At 35.1% G+C, this 18,826-nt stretch overlaps 3 protein-coding genes across 3 annotated transcripts; 2 read left to right on the forward strand and 1 right to left on the reverse strand.

The window, feature by feature from the left end:
- The first annotated feature begins 52 nt into the window (after positions 1-52).
- On the forward strand, positions 53-5,869 carry LOC106167962 (protein FAM47E). The gene is made up of 9 exons (XM_013546871.2): positions 53-231; positions 2,091-2,250; positions 2,545-2,763; positions 3,088-3,227; positions 3,408-3,516; positions 3,813-4,079; positions 4,469-4,633; positions 5,013-5,093; positions 5,362-5,869. The coding sequence occupies exons 1-9, from the start codon at positions 161-163 to the stop codon at positions 5,482-5,484; spliced, it is 1,335 nt and encodes a 444-aa protein (XP_013402325.1). The 5' UTR covers positions 53-160; the 3' UTR covers positions 5,485-5,869.
- A 561-nt stretch (positions 5,870-6,430) lies between these two features.
- LOC106167948 (putative divalent cation/proton antiporter TMEM165) lies at positions 6,431-13,199 on the forward strand. The gene is made up of 7 exons (XM_013546854.2): positions 6,431-6,771; positions 7,456-7,675; positions 8,148-8,246; positions 8,565-8,641; positions 9,162-9,332; positions 9,774-9,879; positions 10,200-13,199. Exons 1-7 carry the CDS (start codon positions 6,622-6,624, stop codon positions 10,277-10,279), a joined length of 903 nt encoding a protein of 300 aa, XP_013402308.1. The 5' UTR covers positions 6,431-6,621; the 3' UTR covers positions 10,280-13,199.
- On the reverse strand, positions 13,176-17,248 carry LOC106167947 (BTB/POZ domain-containing protein KCTD3). Its single transcript, XM_013546853.2, has 4 exons — positions 17,063-17,248; positions 15,315-16,768; positions 14,780-14,935; positions 13,176-14,311 (listed from the first exon to the last, which is right to left on the reverse strand). The coding sequence occupies exons 1-4, from the start codon at positions 17,218-17,220 to the stop codon at positions 13,773-13,775; spliced, it is 2,307 nt and encodes a 768-aa protein (XP_013402307.1). The 5' UTR covers positions 17,221-17,248; the 3' UTR covers positions 13,176-13,772.
- Between the last annotated feature and the right edge of the window lie 1,578 nt (positions 17,249-18,826).

The raw sequence follows: 18,826 nt of genomic DNA on the forward strand, positions 1-18,826 counted from the left end.
GTTTAAATTTAACCATTATTCACAGAGGCAAAGCCCTCTTTTTATGCGGAGTAACATAATCGCTAGTGCCACTGCGGTGTAAACAAAAGCCGCCATTTTAGAGGACTAGTAGAGCCAAACGTGATAGACAATATTAATCAAGGATACCAATCTTAGAACTATGGCAGAAAACAAATATGATTTGTTGCTTGTTAAGACATTAACAGATAAGAAGATCAGAGAGAAACCATGGTAGGTAAATTGCTGCAATGCTGCAAGAGCAACACTCTTAATCAGTGCGAGCACTGCGATTCGTGAATGATCAGCAATGCCTGTGGCTGTGCTGTGACCGTTCACTCACCACATTGAACCTGTCATTTTTTCATTTACATTGGTTAATATCAATTCTGATTAAATTCATGCTGTCAGTTATCTGCAAGTGATATACACCGACCAAACCAATTTGGTCACTCTGAATTTTAAAAGTCAGTTGATCAGCAATGCCTGTGGCCACCTGTTAGCTAGTGTTACTCAAACATTGTGCCATATCATATTACAGGTACTTTCAATGCTTTATAATTGTTTTCAGATAAAATCACTCTTTTGCCAATGGCATATGTCTTTCTTAAAATGATTATATAAATAAATTATTTTAATATCAATGTCTAATACAGACTTTACGAAAGGCCAAAAAATCTGTCAGACATTCGGTCTGACAAGCTTGAAAATTCTGTCAGACCGAAACAAAATCTGTCAGACCAAAGTAAAACAATAGAAATATGAACCAGTATTCATGTTTTCATGTGTATTTTCTAACGTTTTATATTATCGACATTAAATCAAATATTAAATTTTTATATATAGGGCCTATTTATTTGTAAAAAAGTAAAATAAGAAAGAAAAAAAATTGACAAAAAATTACTTGCATAACAAGTTGTTTTTATCTAATGAAAAAGGCGTGGAATGACACAAGGACTAAAAACAATACAAGTATGAAGAATGTATAGCTAGTAATATCAAATGTATGTTAATCGTCTGTTAATCAGATAACCATTTCACCCGTTGTTTTGGACAATAACATCTGCATTGTGAAACAGCACAGTAGGGCAGTCTCTTTCATCTAATTGAAGCTTTGACAGGGACTGTCCAGCCAGCGTCTAAGTTCCTTCTTCATTTTATTTCTTTTTTTTTTATAAAAAGAAACTCAAACTGTGAGCTTTCATTAAGTTCATGTGCACTTTCTCCAACTCGGGGTCTTGAATAGTAGGCCTACATGCAGATACGTTCATATGTTCCATAACTTAAGAACCCGTAATAGAGCTGTAAGATTTATGTTGCTATTGATTAAAATTTGATAACTTTAGTACTCCTGGCACTCGGCACACACTTTTTTCCTCTCCTACAGATCATAAGCCGCCAGGGCTTACCTTCTTTCCAATTTTAGTAAACTTCCGTTTCCCTTCCTCACTTTGTTTTCATTTATGCCACGCTATGCACCAACGAAGTGTTTTAAGTTTAACAACGTCATTTTCTAAACAAAAGGCTTATCCAAAAGTACTGTGTACGACTGATAATGAAAAAACAGAGGATCAAGTCTGTAAAAACGCAAATAGCACGAGCACATGTGTTGCGGCCATTTTGTTGTGTAGGGGTATCACGAAACCGAAAACGAGACTGTACATTACATCATCTAGGAATCCCCAACCTCAGCCAGTCACAAAATAGTATTTGTGAGTGAAACTGCAGGTTAATAAATTATGTATAATTAGCTTGGAACTCCCCAAGATTTTCATCCCGTCTCTCTTTACGAATGAAGTAAAATATATCGTCCAGAAAAGAAACAACAACGTATTCCCTATATTTACACATTCCCAATCAGTTTGAAAACTTGCCGGACGGAAGGTCCGACGATACAGGATTTTTTATCGGACCGACACGAAATTTGCCAGGCATGTCCGACGGTCCGACGCCTTTCGTAAAGTCTGCTAATACAGTGTCTATCTTCAATACAGCAAATTATCAAACAAATTACAACTTTCTTCAGGTGAAATATTTGGAGTTGTAAAGCAATGTCAAACCAGTAAGATTGTCTTTTTTCTTCATTTGAACAGGTATAAAGAGAGGATATATACAAAATATATCAAGTCGTTGAAGCCTACAGACACATCAAAAATGTTGATAGGAAAAGACTGGATGTTTATAAAAGATGGGCTAGATGATTTCCGAGATGGATTACCACCCCAAGTAGATGATGGGGATATAATGATAAAGGTATGTCAATAATGTGCGTTTTGAAAAATTACAGTGACTTTTGTTATCATGGCATACCACTGAAATTGACAAATACTGAAATAACAGCTTTAAGTTTAGTATTATGAGATACAAAAAAGTATCATTACCTAAGTTATCTGTAATTTTCTTTATATTACAACCTTATTACACCTAAATAATCCTTTTTATTTGATTGTTATTGTGATGTCATGGTAATGAATCTATTTAAACAATGCGCTAGATAAGTTTGTGATTATCTTTTTCATATCTGTTGAATTTGTGTGTTAATTACAGTCAAGCAAAGGACCAGCTCCAAATCTAATGGGCAGTGAGCACAGCACCCCAGTCAAACAGCCAGCACAGAGGAGGAGGTTCAATAAATATGAAGTTTGCTACTCTAGAGTGACACCACAAATGCAGAAACGCAGGGAACATATAGATGAGATAGAGTATGGATTAACACAGCACCCCTTAGCTTTATATCCCCATTTAGAGGAATGCATGCCACCAGAGGTAAATTATTTTTAGTAAAGCCGCCTGTATTATAACCCCACCCTTTAATGCAGCAAGTGGTATACCTAGAATTTTAACAGAAATTGATCTTAACTATACTCATTTTGTTGAAAAATGTGCAGTCCCACAACAATTGTGCATCTGTTGTTGAAAATATACAATGGAATATGACCTTTGTTAAAAGTGATTCATTCATTATTATTGTGATGTCATCATTTTGTTGCCATGGTCATAAGTACAATCAAACAGTGACTTGCAGATAATGAATAAGTTTAGATCTATTTAATCAAATGTTTTTGCATGTCTTTTGGTTTATAATTTCAGTTATTTGAGGAGGTGGTAGATATCCTAGATCCTGAGATGAATGTGGATCCTGGCGATGAATCTGATGACAGTGAATCAGAAAAATCAGAATCCATGGACCAAAAAGTTGATGAGGAACCACAGAATGAGCAGGAAGAGATGTAAGAAAATTATATGTACAATTCAAATATGTAACTTTTCATAATATTAGAAATGTGCTTATTAAAATTTTTATGTGTTTAGTTTTGTATAATATTTCTACCTTGCATGTGGAGACTGAGATTAAATTGTTTATTTATTTATTTATTTATTTATTTATTTATTTATTTATTTATTTAAAGGGAGGATGATAGGATTAGAAACCCATATAGATGGTTGCCAAGAAAAGAAGAAAAAGAGAAGAAAGATAAAAAGAAACAAACGGATAAGAGGCCAAGTTCTCCATCACAGGTAAAAAATGCATATAAAATTTGATTTTTTATATAAGGATTTGTTATTGCATATGACACTGATTTTATTGCATATGACACTGATTTTATAATGATTGTGTTGCATAGAAATACTTCAGTTGGTTTGGTGTTATAATTTGTCATTGTTTACTTTCAATTTTTAAATTTCAGACAGTTTTCAAATGTATTGATAATACAACTTACAAATACATTATTCATGTGAGAAAAGAAAAAATTGATTAAATAAACTCCTTGCACATATTTTTATATGAAAGAATTGGTTGTTTTTCTTTTAAGGATGAACACATCAAAACAGTTACCAAAGACTTCTGTGATTGGGTGGCAGGCTTAGGAGGAGAGAGCAATAAAAACAACATAGAGGAGTCAACAATTACTAGTTTATTTGCCAGTGGATATGAGACCAAGCCAGCTTTGTCTGTTCCAATCCATGTTGTAGAGTTAACCAATGTGCCACCAGAGTTGAGGCAGTCGGCAGCAGTGCCACTAACACAACAACAAAATAACAAAAATTTGCCAACAGCAGAACAAGTTAAAAAAGATTGGGTAAGTCAGACCATAATGCATTTCTTTCAAAGCATGGATTTTACTTGTGATACATCATACTAGTCAAGCATTGACATCATGCTTCTATTTGCTCAGATTCAGACATTGTGACATGTGATGAATTATTCAAAATTCATTTATTCCCTAATTTTCAAATAGTCTTTTGTTGCAAGAATATAAATTCAACAAAATAATGGGATGCTATCTAACTTAATTACAGTTACTATCTTACACATTTGCAGTCATTTTTAATGATGGCATACAAACATAAAGTCCAAGTTTTATTGATTGATTGACTGCATAGTGAGTAATGTTTTCTAATATACAGTAATTGCCAGTGTTTTTAATAACTCAACTTATGGTTATTTTATTTACTTTTTGTTATCCAGATACATTCAGGAAATTATGAACCAAGCTGGGTACCTCATAAATATGGTGCTTGGTATTTACCCACAAAACTTTGGCAAAAGCGCCCAGTAGATGAACCACTTCAGGATCCTAAGGCATTGAAAGATTTAGAAAAATCAGAAACTAAGAAAAAGAGCAATGAGAAGGTAAGGATTAAAGTTAGTTAATAGTTGTTTTGATAAAAATGCTTACAGTAATATTCTCCCTTATTTTGGTAGTAAAAAATCTAAACAAGCTTAAATTATTTACTAAATTTAGACAGATTTAACTAGCTTAAATGTCTAATTTGAAGTTGTTTTACAATTCAGCTAAATATTATATAATATAAGAAATAAAATCAAATTTATTACCAAATAGTCTATAGATATTAAAAGAATTAAGCAAAATTTAGACAGATTTAACGGTACTATGTTTGCATGTTGATGTGTGTCAGGCATTTTAGACTGAAATACTAAAGCAAGGATATTATATGCTGAATTATATGAAATGATTAATTAGATGATTTTAAATTCCATTTAATTTCAGGATCATGAATTGGCACCTCTCCATGGCTCCAAAGCATTTATGGATTTTATTGATAGGAAAAAAGTAGTGAGAAAACCAGAGGTAGGTTTGACTTGCTTCTGAAATTGTGTGCAAAAAAAAAAAAAAGAAAAAAAAAAAAAGGCACTATTTTGTGGAGAAATGGAAAAGTTCATTTAAACACATCTGGTACAAGTTAAGGTATTAGTTCATTATAAATGGGAATGCCCTAAAGATAAATATAGCGTTGTGACATATATTGCAGTACAAATATGTTGGTTAAATTTACAAATAATTTCATGCATTAAAAAGACAGAATGTCTTATAGCTCATGATACTTCTCTCTCTTCAGTTTCTCATACATGTGGCAGAGATACAAAGAAAAGCTGCAGAGGAGGAGGCAGCCAAATTATCTGCTGAACAAAACAAAAGCAGACGGCATAATACGGCTATATCAACTCCAAGCACAAGATAGTTCATATTCATATTATTTGCTGAATTCATCAGTTTTTAATTCATCTGACATCTCCATCATCAGTGACTTATTCATGAATTCATTTTTATGAAAATATGTAATATAAAAAATTGTAAGTGTATCATCTCATTAGATATCATTAAATGTTGCCATAAACTGTAGAAAAGCATTAATTACTAGACTATATCCCTTTCAGCATATGAAATTTGAGAGAAACAAATGTATAGTTGTTCATGTTTATACAATTGATTAAAACTGCTGGACAGTTATAATATTGTGATATAATTATAATAGTGTGTAAAGCAATTAAGGTTAAGAAATGAGAGTAAAAGAGTGTTGATGTATTGTAGATGCTAATAAATGAGAGTATAATGCTGAGACCTGACAGGAGTTTCGGTTGCTTTCTCATTATACACAAGTAAATAATTTTAAAAGAAATTGCAATTTTTAATTAATTTTACTTTTGGATGAGCATTACAACATGCATTTTGTAATTGCAATTTTTAATTAATTTTACTTTTGGATGAGCATTACAACATGCATTTTGTTAAAACAAGACAAAGAATGCTATGTTGTTACTGTTGCTTAAATTTTTTACGCTAGAGAAAAGCACTATTTGAATTCATCTTTACATATATCTAGATATTCAGGCCTCTGTTAAATACACCGCAATCGAACTAAAAACAAATCTATATCTTGATCTGGAATGACGTTGTGCTAGTTTGTTAGTATTATTTGGGCTTGTCTTGGGCATCCTTGACCCTATGCAGTATTCACTGGCCAGGAAACTTCTTTGATCGAAAATATGTAAAGTTGTAACCTACAAACTAAAAATTCATATTTTTGTTCTCCTTTATCAAATCATTTACACATTATTCAAGCTTATATGATTTTAGATACATATTATGGCAAACCCTGTGCCGATAATGTCCCAACCGAAACAGAAAAATCGCCATATGGGCCATGAGTAGTAGCCAACATGGCAGCCTACAATCGGTAGCTGAAGCGAAAGATCAATCATATTTTGTACTGTTCTCTCTTTTTCGCTTAACAATAACGGTGAATTCTTCGTTGACGGAGGATAGGGAAACTGGTCAAGTCCTTTGCCAAATCAAATCGTAAATTTTTACATACAATATGCTAGCGAGACACTTAAAAAGCCGGCACCTTGCTTGGTGTTCGGAATTAATTCTAATATTGTTGGTCACGTCATCGCTGTTTGTAATAACATCAGATGCAGAGGAACTGAAATTTAAAAAAGAAAATGATTCCAAGGATGATGTTAAGGTAAAATATTTTGTTTGTTTGTTTGTTTTAAATATTTGATTAGTTAAATAGTGCCGCTAGTTTTTAATTTTCATAGTGTCATCTCGCAAGGCGAAATGGCGTGAAAATTAATTACTGAATTACCATGTAATTTACTAATTACTTTGCATTAGACACATATTTTCATTTAAATATGGAACAGTAATGTTTTTACTCTGATCAGAACTTCCCATTTAATTTTTTCATCAGTTCTTTATTATGTTTATCTTAATACAAAATCAAAAAAAAAAAAAAAAAAATTAATTCAGTTCAAATTTTAATGTTAGGATGTACTGCTTGTATCTGCTTATTGTGGCAGCATACTGAGTGGAGGTTTCAAATGTTCTTTACACTTGGACTTTCACTGTTACAGTTTTCACAAAAACTAGGTTTGTGTGAACTAACATGCTTAATCATGTGGAGTTTTTCAATAAATGCTTATTTTACATTTTGTCAAGCACAACCATATTCCAACTCTTTGTATTCCCATTGGCAGCATATAACTGGTTACCTAAACTGGCATTGCTACCTATTTTTTTTCTTTGGGGGGGAGGGGGGTTCGTGCACAAAATGTCAACATCTGCTTTTGATCTTGGGCTTTATTCCAGGAGTAGATTCACCTTTTCTGTTTGAACATACACTTGTACCACAAACAATTTTTTTCAGGAGGTTGCCATTAAAAAGATTGCTTCTAAGCTGAAACCCGAAATCCCTGAGATGGACCTGGGTTTTGTCCATGCCTTCGTAGCATCCATATCAGTGATTGTGGTCTCTGAGCTTGGAGACAAAACTTTTTTCATTGCTGCTATCATGGCAATGAGACATTCAAGACTGATAGTGTTTGCTGGGGCCATGGGTGCTTTAGGACTGATGACAGTGTTATCAGGTATGTCTTCAATGGAAAAAAAGTGTTAATAAATAGTTCTGGTACATGGAAACATATAAAAGGGATAATAACTCTTCGTTTTGGCCAAAAAATGAATTTTCCTGGAGTAAACAACAATTTTCCCATACTTACCAATGATTAATGAATCCATTTTTACATTCAAAGTTAGTCTGGTTTTTTTCTAAAAAGTTTGGTTTTTTGTTAAAATCTCTTAAGAGATCATAACAGACTATAGCCATCAATGGAGGTCAGGTGCTCTGAAGACAAGCTAAGATAACAGAATAATAGCTATAACTGCCGTTTTTCTTGTACAACAGAATACATTATATTTCTATGAGTTGTTCACAATGTTTTTATTGTGAAATATAGATCTCATACGAGGAGTTATAATCCCTTTAAAAACAGTTTAATTTTGGTTCCAGCAAGTTTGACACTGCTTAACGTCATATATTTATTTTTGCCAATGTTTCAGCTTGTCTGGGTTATGCCACCACTGTCATCCCAAGAAAGTTGACATTTTATTTGTCATCTGCTCTGTTTGCAATATTTGGACTCAAAATGCTTAGAGAAGGTATGTCTTGTTAATTGATGATTTATAATGGTATCACATGAATAAGCTGACAAGTGCATGCAAAGTTTATAAGATCTAGGGGTACATCAGAAATAATATGAATATTAGCATAACATTATATAACAAAATAATCAAACTGCTATTGTACATAATCCATGTTTGTCAACCCTCCCAAACCAGTGCTGTAGTATAAAGCTATCCCTTCCCCCTAAAAGATAATGATAATAATAATAATAGAAATAATAATAAATGCATGGGGACTGTAAATCTCTGGGACTTTTAGCATATGGGACACCTTTTTTAATTTCTTACTTGTAGGCTGGACAATGTCTGATGATGAGGCCAAAGAAGAATATGAAGAAGTTCAGGCAGATCTCAGAAAAAGGGAAGATGAGGTGAGTTATAAAATACTGATGAGCTTCCACAATTTCTTTGAATACAGATAAATTTTCATATATAGATGCACATATAGGTTATTCAATTCAAAATACTGTTGTGAACAAAATTGTTTGTCAAAAAAAGGAATTAGTTTCTGTAGCAATAACAAATAGGTCTTTTAGCAAGATGCATAATTTTTTTCTCTTATATCCTTTCCCCCCGATTAAAAATAAAAAAACTGTTTCCACCTTCTTGGTTCGAGAGAATATAAGAGATCTTTGGTTATTTCCTTGTGTGATATGAGGAAATGGCTAAATTTTACCAAGGGAAACAAGATGTCACAGAAAAAAATCCAGTGGAATGGTCCAGATCATTTAACATTTTGACAGTGCTACAATGGTTTCTTGATTAATTTTTTAAATAATTACAGCTTTTATGTTCTTTTAGCTTTCTTCCTCAGCATATTTTTCCTTATTAATTAATAGGTGAACGCATTGTTCTTTGCACTTGTACTAATGCATTATATGTATCTTTCAGTTTGAGAAGGAGAATGTTACAACAGATATAGAAACAGGCATAATACGGGTAAAGAGGCGTGGCTGGCTGTCCTGTTTACCAAGGATCTTCATACAGTCTCTGACATTAACATTTTTAGCAGAGTGGGGGGACAGGTCTCAAATAGCAACAATTATATTAGGAGCCAGAGAGGTAAAGAAAAATAAAAGAAAGAAAAAAATTCAGCCCTCAACCAATAATCAATATTTTTATTTGTGTTCACTATCTTTTACTATTTGTCAGAGTTTAAATCATGGTTGATCTTAACTAATTGTCCTGGTATGATCTAAGAAGGCCATGTAAATGATTTAGTTAATATTAATTTTATGTATTTTAACATGATGTGCAGGATTATTTGAATATCAGGTCATGTTATTGTTCAGAATATCCATGGCATACTCCATGAGTCCTACAATATTTGTAGTATTCATTGTATCCTTGGAATATTTATCAGTGAATATAAGATCATTTAAAAAAGACAACACCATCAAAAGTGAAAAAAAAAAAAAAAAGAAAAATAGCACATATTTACATTCTGTAGTGCAGATAGGCTTAATACAACCAGTGAATATTTGCTCTCTGCTTCTGTTTCAGGAGGTAGCAGGTGTAATACTGGGAGGGTGCATAGGTCATGCCCTCTGTACTGGGTTAGCTGTGTTAGGGGGGAGGTTCATTGCTCAGAGGATCTCAGCTAGAACTGGTGAGGCATGATTTCATCACTGTTGTATTACTGTCATGTGAAGTCTTCCAGTGTAATTAAAAATCATACAGACTGAGGGCAATTTTTGAACAGAACTTAAACTCCTCTCTCTCTCTTTCACTGATATCTGGTGGAAATATTAATGGATTAAAATTATTTGAATATCCATCGAAGGTAATCAAGGCTATGTGTATTTGTATACTGCAGTAATGTTGCTTTCTGAAAAGTTCAGGCAATACTGTGTTTACTAGATAAAATACTGTATTTTTTGCCTTATAATAGTCACTGACAACTGATTTGCTTTTCCTTTACATTTTCAGTCCATATGATTGGTGGAGTTGTGTTCTTGATTTTTGCCCTCTCGGCTTTTATAATTGACCCAGATGAGCACTCCTTATAGAGGGAGGACCATATGAAAAGAGACATATAACTGCACAGATACAAGATATACCAAAGTTTACAACGGATGGGGTATATACGTTGTGTATGGGAGTGAATGAGGCGTGAAGAATTTCCATTGACATCTGGGTCTCTAGTCAACAACTTAATAGGGATGAGATTTTTCTGACTATCAGCAGATTTCGGACTTTTTTGGGAGCTAAAAATATCATTGGTCTAGTCAGCTCCATGGATCCCATGCTATATTTTCCAACTTTTTCACTAAATGACAGTGTCATCCCTTGCTGTTGTCTGATAGATTTGTTTTCCAAATGTCGAAGCAGATTCCAAGACCTATTGACAAGGGGTCCTGCAACTTTTACACAATTAAGTTATAAACACAGTGTTTCATTTTCATCAGAAGACCATGTATCAGTGTAAGGTATGGTTTGCACACACTTGCACTTTGCAATAAAGAATGTTTTTTTTAAGCTCATATCAATTTTGTCTATAAAGAAATCACAATAGGAGATATTGATCCTCTGAAATAGATTTTTCATGGTCTCTTGTGTAATAGTTATAAAAAAGTAAATTGTTGCTGTGAGGACCAAACTTTTTTCTTTTCCCTACGAGGCATGACATTTTGACTCTTCCTGAAAGGACCCTGATCACACTGACAAGACAGTCATGATCAAGGACCTTTGAAGAAGAAACGTAGTGCCTCATAGTCACAGTCTATTCAGAAATTATTTTCTTATATTATACTTTATTATTACTTTAACCTCTTTATCCCATGAGGATCTAAGCACACTTCAGAAACTATTTACTTTTTATCATATTGATGCCTGTTTGAAAGTTGCTGATATACCAAGGGCTGTGAATTAACTGACATGGATAGGGTAACATAGTATATGTACATATTGGATTAAATATACCACTCCCGGTGTTAATTTATGACATAAGGTGCATATACTTCATTGGTGCAAAATCATCCCAAGGAATGACTGTATACAATTGCACTTTAGCTTTGTGCTATAGTTTTAAACCAAAAGCAATCTGAAGTAACCCTACACACAGCTTGGTTTGCAAAATGCTCATAGGTAAAATGCATACCATGTCTTACCTCTAGGGTCCTTTTACTAGTCAAAGGCCTACATCTTAATCAGAATGATAGCCTAGCAAATGGCCTAGATCATGATCTGTCTCTTTTTATTGCTTACAAAGCAGGTGATTGTTAGACTTAGTTGGGCAATCTCAAAGATTATATGTTTATCTTTTTGAATATTGATTACAGAGAAATTAGCAGGGAATATAATGGTACAAATTGATATATATTCCAGTTGTGCCAGCAAAAAATAGTATCAGACAGGAGCTTTGTTTTTGTGAATTGGGCAGTTGTGATTTTTTAAATTCAGTTCTGAAGGCAACCCTCGGACTTCCGGCCAATAGATATTGGTGCCACAATAAATGTTCAGAGATTTTTTCAAATACTGAGGCTCACGTATGAAGTTTTCCAAAAACTTTTAAAGATAATAACAACTGTGTATCATGTAGTATTCCAAAAATGAAAAGATAACAACAACCAGCGATAAGCTGCCAAGTAATTATTCAAATGTTTTTTTTTTTTTCAAATAATGTAGTTAAGAGGTGCATTTACTTGCACTTGCATTTCTCATTTTTATTATGTGCAACAGAAATTAATCAAACTGTTTTTATATGCAAGTGGGTGTGTAGAGCTTTATTATAGTTGCAGCCGAGTCACAATTTTTCTATCTAGTTAAGATGTGAGGTTTCAGATTAAGATGATTGTATATATTGTCTTTCAGTTTTCCTTTGGAATTCCAGTCATTTTGTTGTTTCAATTTATAGTATATATCTTGTGACAAATTAATGTATGCTAATTATCTATTACCACTACAAAGAATACAAAAGCATAAAATGGATTGTTTGATTTAAAAAAAGCATTATGCTCCTTGATTACTCCATTTTTAAATTAATGGGTTTCTCAAACTTTTTACCAGAATGTATACATTGAATTGGCAGTATAAGATTGTCTATTAAAATTTCAAAGCACATTGTTAGTTTAGTCTGAACTGAAAGGATAATACTGAAAATGATATGTCTGAAAATAATTGGAAGCGTTGAAAACAATCCAAATAAATTATATCCTTGAAACCAACTTCAGATTACTATTTATATTTTGAACAGCTGTGGTTTGCTGTGTAAGTTACATGTTTTTTGATGGCTGTGCCATGTGTAAATACAGATGTGTATCATGTTGTTATACACTATGCATCATAGAATTAATCATAAGCAAGATTATTTATGTAATTTGTACAGGTGGCATTAGTGTTATGTGGGTAAAATTATTGTTATATATTAACCACACCATCTCACGTGCTATAACATGGAAGATTCTTACGAACAGGGACTGGTTTCTCTTAAAGATTTAGATCAGATATTGGTTTCAAATTCAATCCAAAACAGTGTTCTTATTTCAATAGCAAGCAAGTTTATAAGCCTTATCATATTTATAGCATTACTAAAAAAGATAATTTTTTCAAGAAGGCTTTTGTATGCAACAGTCATTAAAAATTTGATTTTGTCAATTTTGATTAAGAATTTTATTGTTGAATCTAGAGGTAAAACGGAATGAAAACAGGCAATCTTTAGTTAGCTGGTGTTAGTTCCTTCAGATTTTTCTTAAGTTTCTCCTTAAAATAATTGTTCTCTGCTAATGTATTGCAATGAAAATCTTGGCCAGCAACTTTAAATGTTACTGGAAAAGTGAAATTTTAGTTTTCATCTTTTACGGTTTTGTGTTAATTGGATATATTGGTTGCCGAGGTTGTTTGCCGAGGTTGTATTCATAAGCAGTCTTGTACCAATATAGGATGAAAAGAATACAAACTTCCGTGTAACTCAATAAAACATTTAATTCATGTTATTCAGGATTTTGTTATAGTTTCACACACTTAAAATTCCTTCTTAAAAGAGATCAGATAACTCAGGTATCTTAAAATATATATTTTCAATCGCATAATGTGTGCTCAAACAATCATAAAAAACTTTCCTCTTTACAAAATTAATCATGCCTCTTAACTTTCGTTTATTATTTTTCACAGCATCTGTTAAAATTTTAAAATATGCAGCCTAATAAATAACACTGTGCAAAGTTGATTAATAAGGCTTTGAAGGGTACACGTAAATTGCACACTTTTAAACCAGAAAGCAAAACACTCCGCAATTGTCTTCTTTAAAATTCTAAAACATACATACATAACATGTAAACTAACAAGAAAGTTCCAATAGTAAGCATTGTTTTGTATTCACTTTCCACAATTACACACTATATGTACGTATAATCACTATTTCAGAAGAAAGCACCAATGTTGCATCCAAACCATTTGTGCATTTTAACTTATTTTGCTATTAATGCTGAAAATGGGGCACTTTTCGTATAGTGTCTGGAACAGATAAAACTAAAACCTTTGAAAAGGACCATCCATGGGCTACTAGAATTTGGTTACTTGGTATCCCACGAAGCCTCCTACTGCACCTTGTACAGGCTCTCCATTAGAATTAGCCCCATTAATCCCATGCATAGAGATCAGCGATAGGTTGGAGGCCTTAATATAAGGAGTGTCCCCCCTGGGACCCAGTAAAGATGGGGATGGGCTTATACAGGGAGTGCTACACCTGGAGCTGCTCAGATCACACTCATCAAGTAGCTTAATAAGTTCTGTGGGGGTGGGGCCTCCATCATCCCCCTGGTCTGGCTCTCCCTTCAGAAATTTATCCAAAGCCGTGGTCAGATCCCAGATTTGCACACTCCCGTTGGCGTGACCCGTGAAGATGTAACGACGTGGTCGGGACCCCATGCGGCTGGACCCCTCAAATTCGTGCACACAGAATGAGGTCACAGTAGTCCCGTCCACAGATTTGATGACACAAACTCGTTTCCCTGTTGATGAGAGACGGACGTAGAGTTGGTGGGTTTCTGGTACTACTTTTTGAACAAACACTTGTTGGTCATCTTGCTCACCATATGGACCTGAAAAATGAAAAATAATTTAATTTCCCTCCCTCTCTCTCTCTCCTAATATAGGAAAGAAGAATGATGTTTAATGGAATGCACCAACAAATTCCATCATTCTGTCAGATATATGCAATTTATCAATAGACAGTGCTTAGAAAGTAAAGTAGTACCCTTCTATCTGTTATAGATAAGATAGCCCCATGGGTCTTTTTTCAAACTTTATATGGCTATTATTTTACAGCACTGACACCCCTTAAAAGTTACAGCCACACCCTCAGTTGTACTAAAATTCTGAAGGGCCCATGTAGATCTTTGACAACAGCTCTATCAATCCCTCAAGTTTCAAGTTCCTTGATGTTATACTGGAAATCATAACTGCTTGAACAGACAGATGCAGGGATGGACAGAATAAAATAACCCCTAACTTCTAACACAAAACTGCAGGGATAAAAAGATGAAAATACTAAACGTCCATTTTCTTACCAATATCATTTCCTGCTGAGTAGCTGACTAGGGGTTCCGTATCTTCTAAGGAGACAATTTTAAATGAGGCCAGAGGAGTAGAACCAGGCTGCGTGGATATCATGCCTCTGAAACGGGTTACACTCCAAGTCCGTACATGATAATACTCTGAACATACTGGAAAATAAAAAGAAAACAGTCAGCGTAAAATATCTAGAAGCAATTTGAACTGGAAAACATTCTTCAAGCCAGTTTTTACTTCCTAATTTTCATTAAAAATGTTTGAATTCTCAGGAATTTTCTTCAACCTTGTGTGATAAACAAAGATTTTCAGAACCTAAAAAAAATTTACAGAAGATTTCAATAAATTTTCACAAATGTATAAAACATGTATGTAACTGAAATACCAACATTTATAATTAAGTAACCAATAAAACCTTTTTCACTTCATCTACCTCCATCTCTGTCAGTCCTTCACTAACCAATACACTGACTTAACTTTAAATTTCTATCTGATCTTAATGCAAAGAAAATGAATTAAGAAAATAACAAGTACCTGAAACTAAGTGTTTCTCTGAAAGCATGACCTTGGAGACAGGACTTCGATGTACAGTGAAGGTTTGAAACAGTTGTGGACCTTGCCCCACTGTCTCTGGATGCTGCACTATCACACGGACTGTCCCAGCATTGGTGCCGTATGCTATCTCTATCCAATTCCCACTAAGCTCTCTCGTCTTTGGCGTCAGGTAAACACTTAAGGCCGTCACCATTTCATTGGCAGGATCGCGGTACAATTCCGTCACCAGGAGATCATTGTCCTTCATACGCAAGGGGAATTTCTGCATGTCAATGTAATAGATGGAGCCATTGTTACCTCCTAGAATAAGAAAAGAGCCCGCTGTGTCGTAACTCGTGATGCGCACTACGTCCTGTATCTGCCAATGCTGTGTCATGGAATGCCACACCCCCACTTTCCCTGTGTGGCTCAGCCCCACAAGCTGGCTCCCTATGAAGAATAAGGAGTCTATACAAACTGTCATATCAAACAAGCCCACAGCACGAGCCTCTCCTGCATCAGTCAGACTCCACAGGTGTATATGAGAACCTGTGGCCACGGCCAGCATTTTATTAGTCTCCTGATTGGCTGATGCCACTTTGGCATTCAGGGCGATTCTCTCTACTGGCTCCTCCAGGAATGGACTGGTCCACACCTGGTGCCAAGCTGTGGCCTCTTTAAGTCTGTAACAACAGACAAAATGGTTGTAAGCCACAGCTATCCAGTTGTGATGCCCCTTTACTATGGTGACACGCAGAGGATCCATAGAAGCTTGGTGGACGTGGGCACCGGGACCCATGTTACCAAATAGTAGCGACACGTCGTTTTTTCTCAGGTCCATCGAGGAGTTTCTAGAATGCTGCTGTTGAGCAAGGTGGTGAGCCAGGTCGACTGAAGAGTTGCGGGAATGGTGGCGGAGGTTTAGAGAGCCTTGACGAGAGTGGCTGAGATGAAGATCTGCAGAGGCATTCCGTGAGTGGGTTCTACCCGTGCGTTCAGACAGTCTCATCACATTTCCAGGTCTCACAGAGGTCTCCCTTGGCAAGACAGGCTCATTCAGTGGTTGCTGTTGTTGGTGGTGTTGGTGTTGTTCTGTGTCATCGTTATTCACTTGTGATGGAGCTCGATGCAGGGGAGGGTTAGGAGCAGGGATATATCCATGAAATATAACATCTCCACATGATGAATGATCCAGATCTTCACACAGCAGCAGTCGTTTTACCAGAGGTGTTATCCCATAATACTCTGCCTCATGACGCAAGGCACAAATGTCAACATCTTTAACGTCAATTTCCTTGGTTCTCAAATAGTTCAATATTAGTGAGAATAGTTTGGGATCCCTATCTATGAATATGGAACCTGTCTCATCTTTTAAAGAAGAGATTCTCCCACTGAGTAGACTAGTAAAGAAGGAATCTGTGCTCCATGTTAGGGTTTGTCTGGATGTGGAAAATCTGGAAAGAGATAAACATTTAATATTTCATGAACCACTACATACCCGGTATATTGACCGCTTTATTAAAAATACGTTTTTGCATTAATATATAAAGTGATTCTTTTTTCGTGAAAAATATAGTTCTGTATAACCAGCATTCAATAGCGAAGTGAGTCGGTCTCAAGTACAGTGTTTACATGTTGTAACGCGTCTGAATTTCATAAGGAGACTATCTGATTTTGACTCATTCTGCAGTCAGTGTCTGGTGAAATAACTTGCCATCGATAAATACATTTTAAGCACAGTTAGTTACCTTGTCCCTCCAACGTTTAAGTTTATAATGTCTCCCTGGATGTGAGATGGTGCAGCCATTCTGCAGCGCCGTAAAATATGTAAAAAACAGTACTTTTCACATACTTGGGCGTCGGTCGTCACCACTTGATTATCTGCTTGTGAAGTTATAGTACGCATGTGCAGATGTGAAAACGGAAATGAAAGCGCCAAAAGGTGGCATTCAGTGAGCAAAGACAAGCCACTTTTGGAAATGATTTTCCATAGCACCATCACTGAAAATCAGGTGGCACGTTAAAATAGGCTAATTGGACGTTTAAATAGGTCAATTATTTGTGAATATTTGTTTTCTATCTATCGTCCACATTTGGCAAATTTTAACTTCTTGTTCTATCAGTGTTCAGCATGCATGTACAACAGTCTATTATAGTAGCCCCTTCGATTTCTGAAAGAAAAAAAATCACACTAATAGGGCCTATTCCAGTCTTGAAGTTAGAATGTTGACTAGTTGAATCATAGTTCTAAACCGTGCCAAATGACACCGTTCTCCCTCTAAAATACCCTAAATTTTCGGGGCCCTTCGGTGGGTCCTGGACACCACGCCAAAGTTGGGGGTGGGGTGGGGGGGGGGGGGCGTGGGGGGGGGGGGGGGAGCGTCGGCTTCGCATCCGCGGACCCCCCCCCCCCTTCCTTCAAATAATCCTGGATCCGCCCCTGTACAATGTAACTTAGGTGGGAGGAGGAGGAGGAGGGGAGGTATTGATTTTCAACATTCAACGTTACATTTGACACACGCTCAACTATAGCTGTTGAACCTTGTTTTTTTATCGAGGCTGATGTCAACCAGCAGGATTTTAATTGATGTACAACTCGTAAAAATACCATATAATCTAAATTGGCATGATGTCTGTCATTTTAACAAAAATGGCAACTCAGATTAGTGGCATTTTGGACTTCCAAGGGTCCAAATTGAGTCATTTAGACACGTTTTCTTTTCTAATATAACCTTTCATAGAGTCGTATATATGTAAAAAAGGATTGAGAAAGTATTTGTCTATGCCTTAATCTTTATTTTTTTTAACACGACTGCTTGGAAAAGCAGGCATATTTCGTCTATTTTCTACCAAAATTTACGGCTTATGACCGTCGTCTCTTAATGAGATTAATTTTAGATATTATTATCGTAGCCTAGATATGAAGATTCAAGATAGAAGACCATGCGCCGCTAATTGTAGGCTATTTTCTTGAACGCTCTCAGGTCATATTTACAAAGACACCCGGCTCTCTCATTTCTAAAACCCTAGTAAGATTTAATGGCTTGGGAATAAGCGGGACCGATAGTATTTCAACCATTTCTTAAAGTTTTGTTCTACGTAACTGTTTTTCCTTCTCTGAATAGCAGAGACATATAAAATTTCAGTATTTTCATTTAATTTTCATACGCTAGTTAACCAGATTAAGACCAGGGAGTTTATGAAAAGCGCTTTATCGTGAACTCTGACACCTGATGCTTCACAGAAAATTTTCACGGTCTACCGAATATATTTATTTATTTTTAGAAACGGTCTTGCAGGTTTTCAAAAAACCCAATTATTATGTGCATTATTCATAATAATTGATACTTCAAAGTTAGCCGTTGAATCAATAGGGATGATATAACGTCTGGGAGATATTTCGTCCAAGGCTCACCTGAAGAGGGTGTTCACCTTGAAATATTTTTAGGGACACTACAGGTGACAATACACTTAGTCCCCTTTTGCATACCATGTTTATTCGTTTCCATAAA

The sequence above is a fragment of the Lingula anatina genome, chromosome 3 (genome assembly GCF_051362555.1).
Source record: "Lingula anatina isolate TDL-2025a chromosome 3, LinAna3.0, whole genome shotgun sequence".
Taxonomy (NCBI): domain Eukaryota; kingdom Metazoa; phylum Brachiopoda; class Lingulata; order Lingulida; family Lingulidae; genus Lingula; species Lingula anatina.

What these genes read in the sequence shown, in the direction of transcription:
- LOC106167962 (XM_013546871.2), top strand. Translation starts at nt 161, where the DNA reads ATGGCAGAAAACAAATATGATTTGTTGCTTGTTAAGACATTAACAGAT. An exon ending in ATGGGGATATAATGATAAAG is followed by an intron (nt 2,251 to 2,544) that starts GTATGTCAATAA and finishes TGTTAATTACAG; the next exon opens with TCAAGCAAAGGACCAGCTCC. An exon ending in AGAAAAAGAGCAATGAGAAG is followed by an intron (nt 4,634 to 5,012) that starts GTAAGGATTAAA and finishes ATTTAATTTCAG; the next exon opens with GATCATGAATTGGCACCTCT.
- LOC106167948 (XM_013546854.2), top strand. Translation starts at nt 6,622, where the DNA reads ATGCTAGCGAGACACTTAAAAAGCCGGCACCTTGCTTGGTGTTCGGAA. An exon ending in ATTCCAAGGATGATGTTAAG is followed by an intron (nt 6,772 to 7,455) that starts GTAAAATATTTT and finishes AATTTTTTTCAG; the next exon opens with GAGGTTGCCATTAAAAAGAT. An exon ending in GAGGATCTCAGCTAGAACTG is followed by an intron (nt 9,880 to 10,199) that starts GTGAGGCATGAT and finishes TTACATTTTCAG; the next exon opens with TCCATATGATTGGTGGAGTT.
- LOC106167947 (XM_013546853.2), bottom strand. Translation starts at nt 17,220, where the DNA reads ATGCGTACTATAACTTCACAAGCAGATAATCAAGTGGTGACGACCGAC. An exon ending in AGAGAAACACTTAGTTTCAG is followed by an intron (nt 14,936 to 15,314) that starts GTACTTGTTATT and finishes TTTATTTTCCAG; the next exon opens with TATGTTCAGAGTATTATCAT. An exon ending in CTCAGCAGGAAATGATATTG is followed by an intron (nt 14,312 to 14,779) that starts GTAAGAAAATGG and finishes TTCATTTTTCAG; the next exon opens with GTCCATATGGTGAGCAAGAT.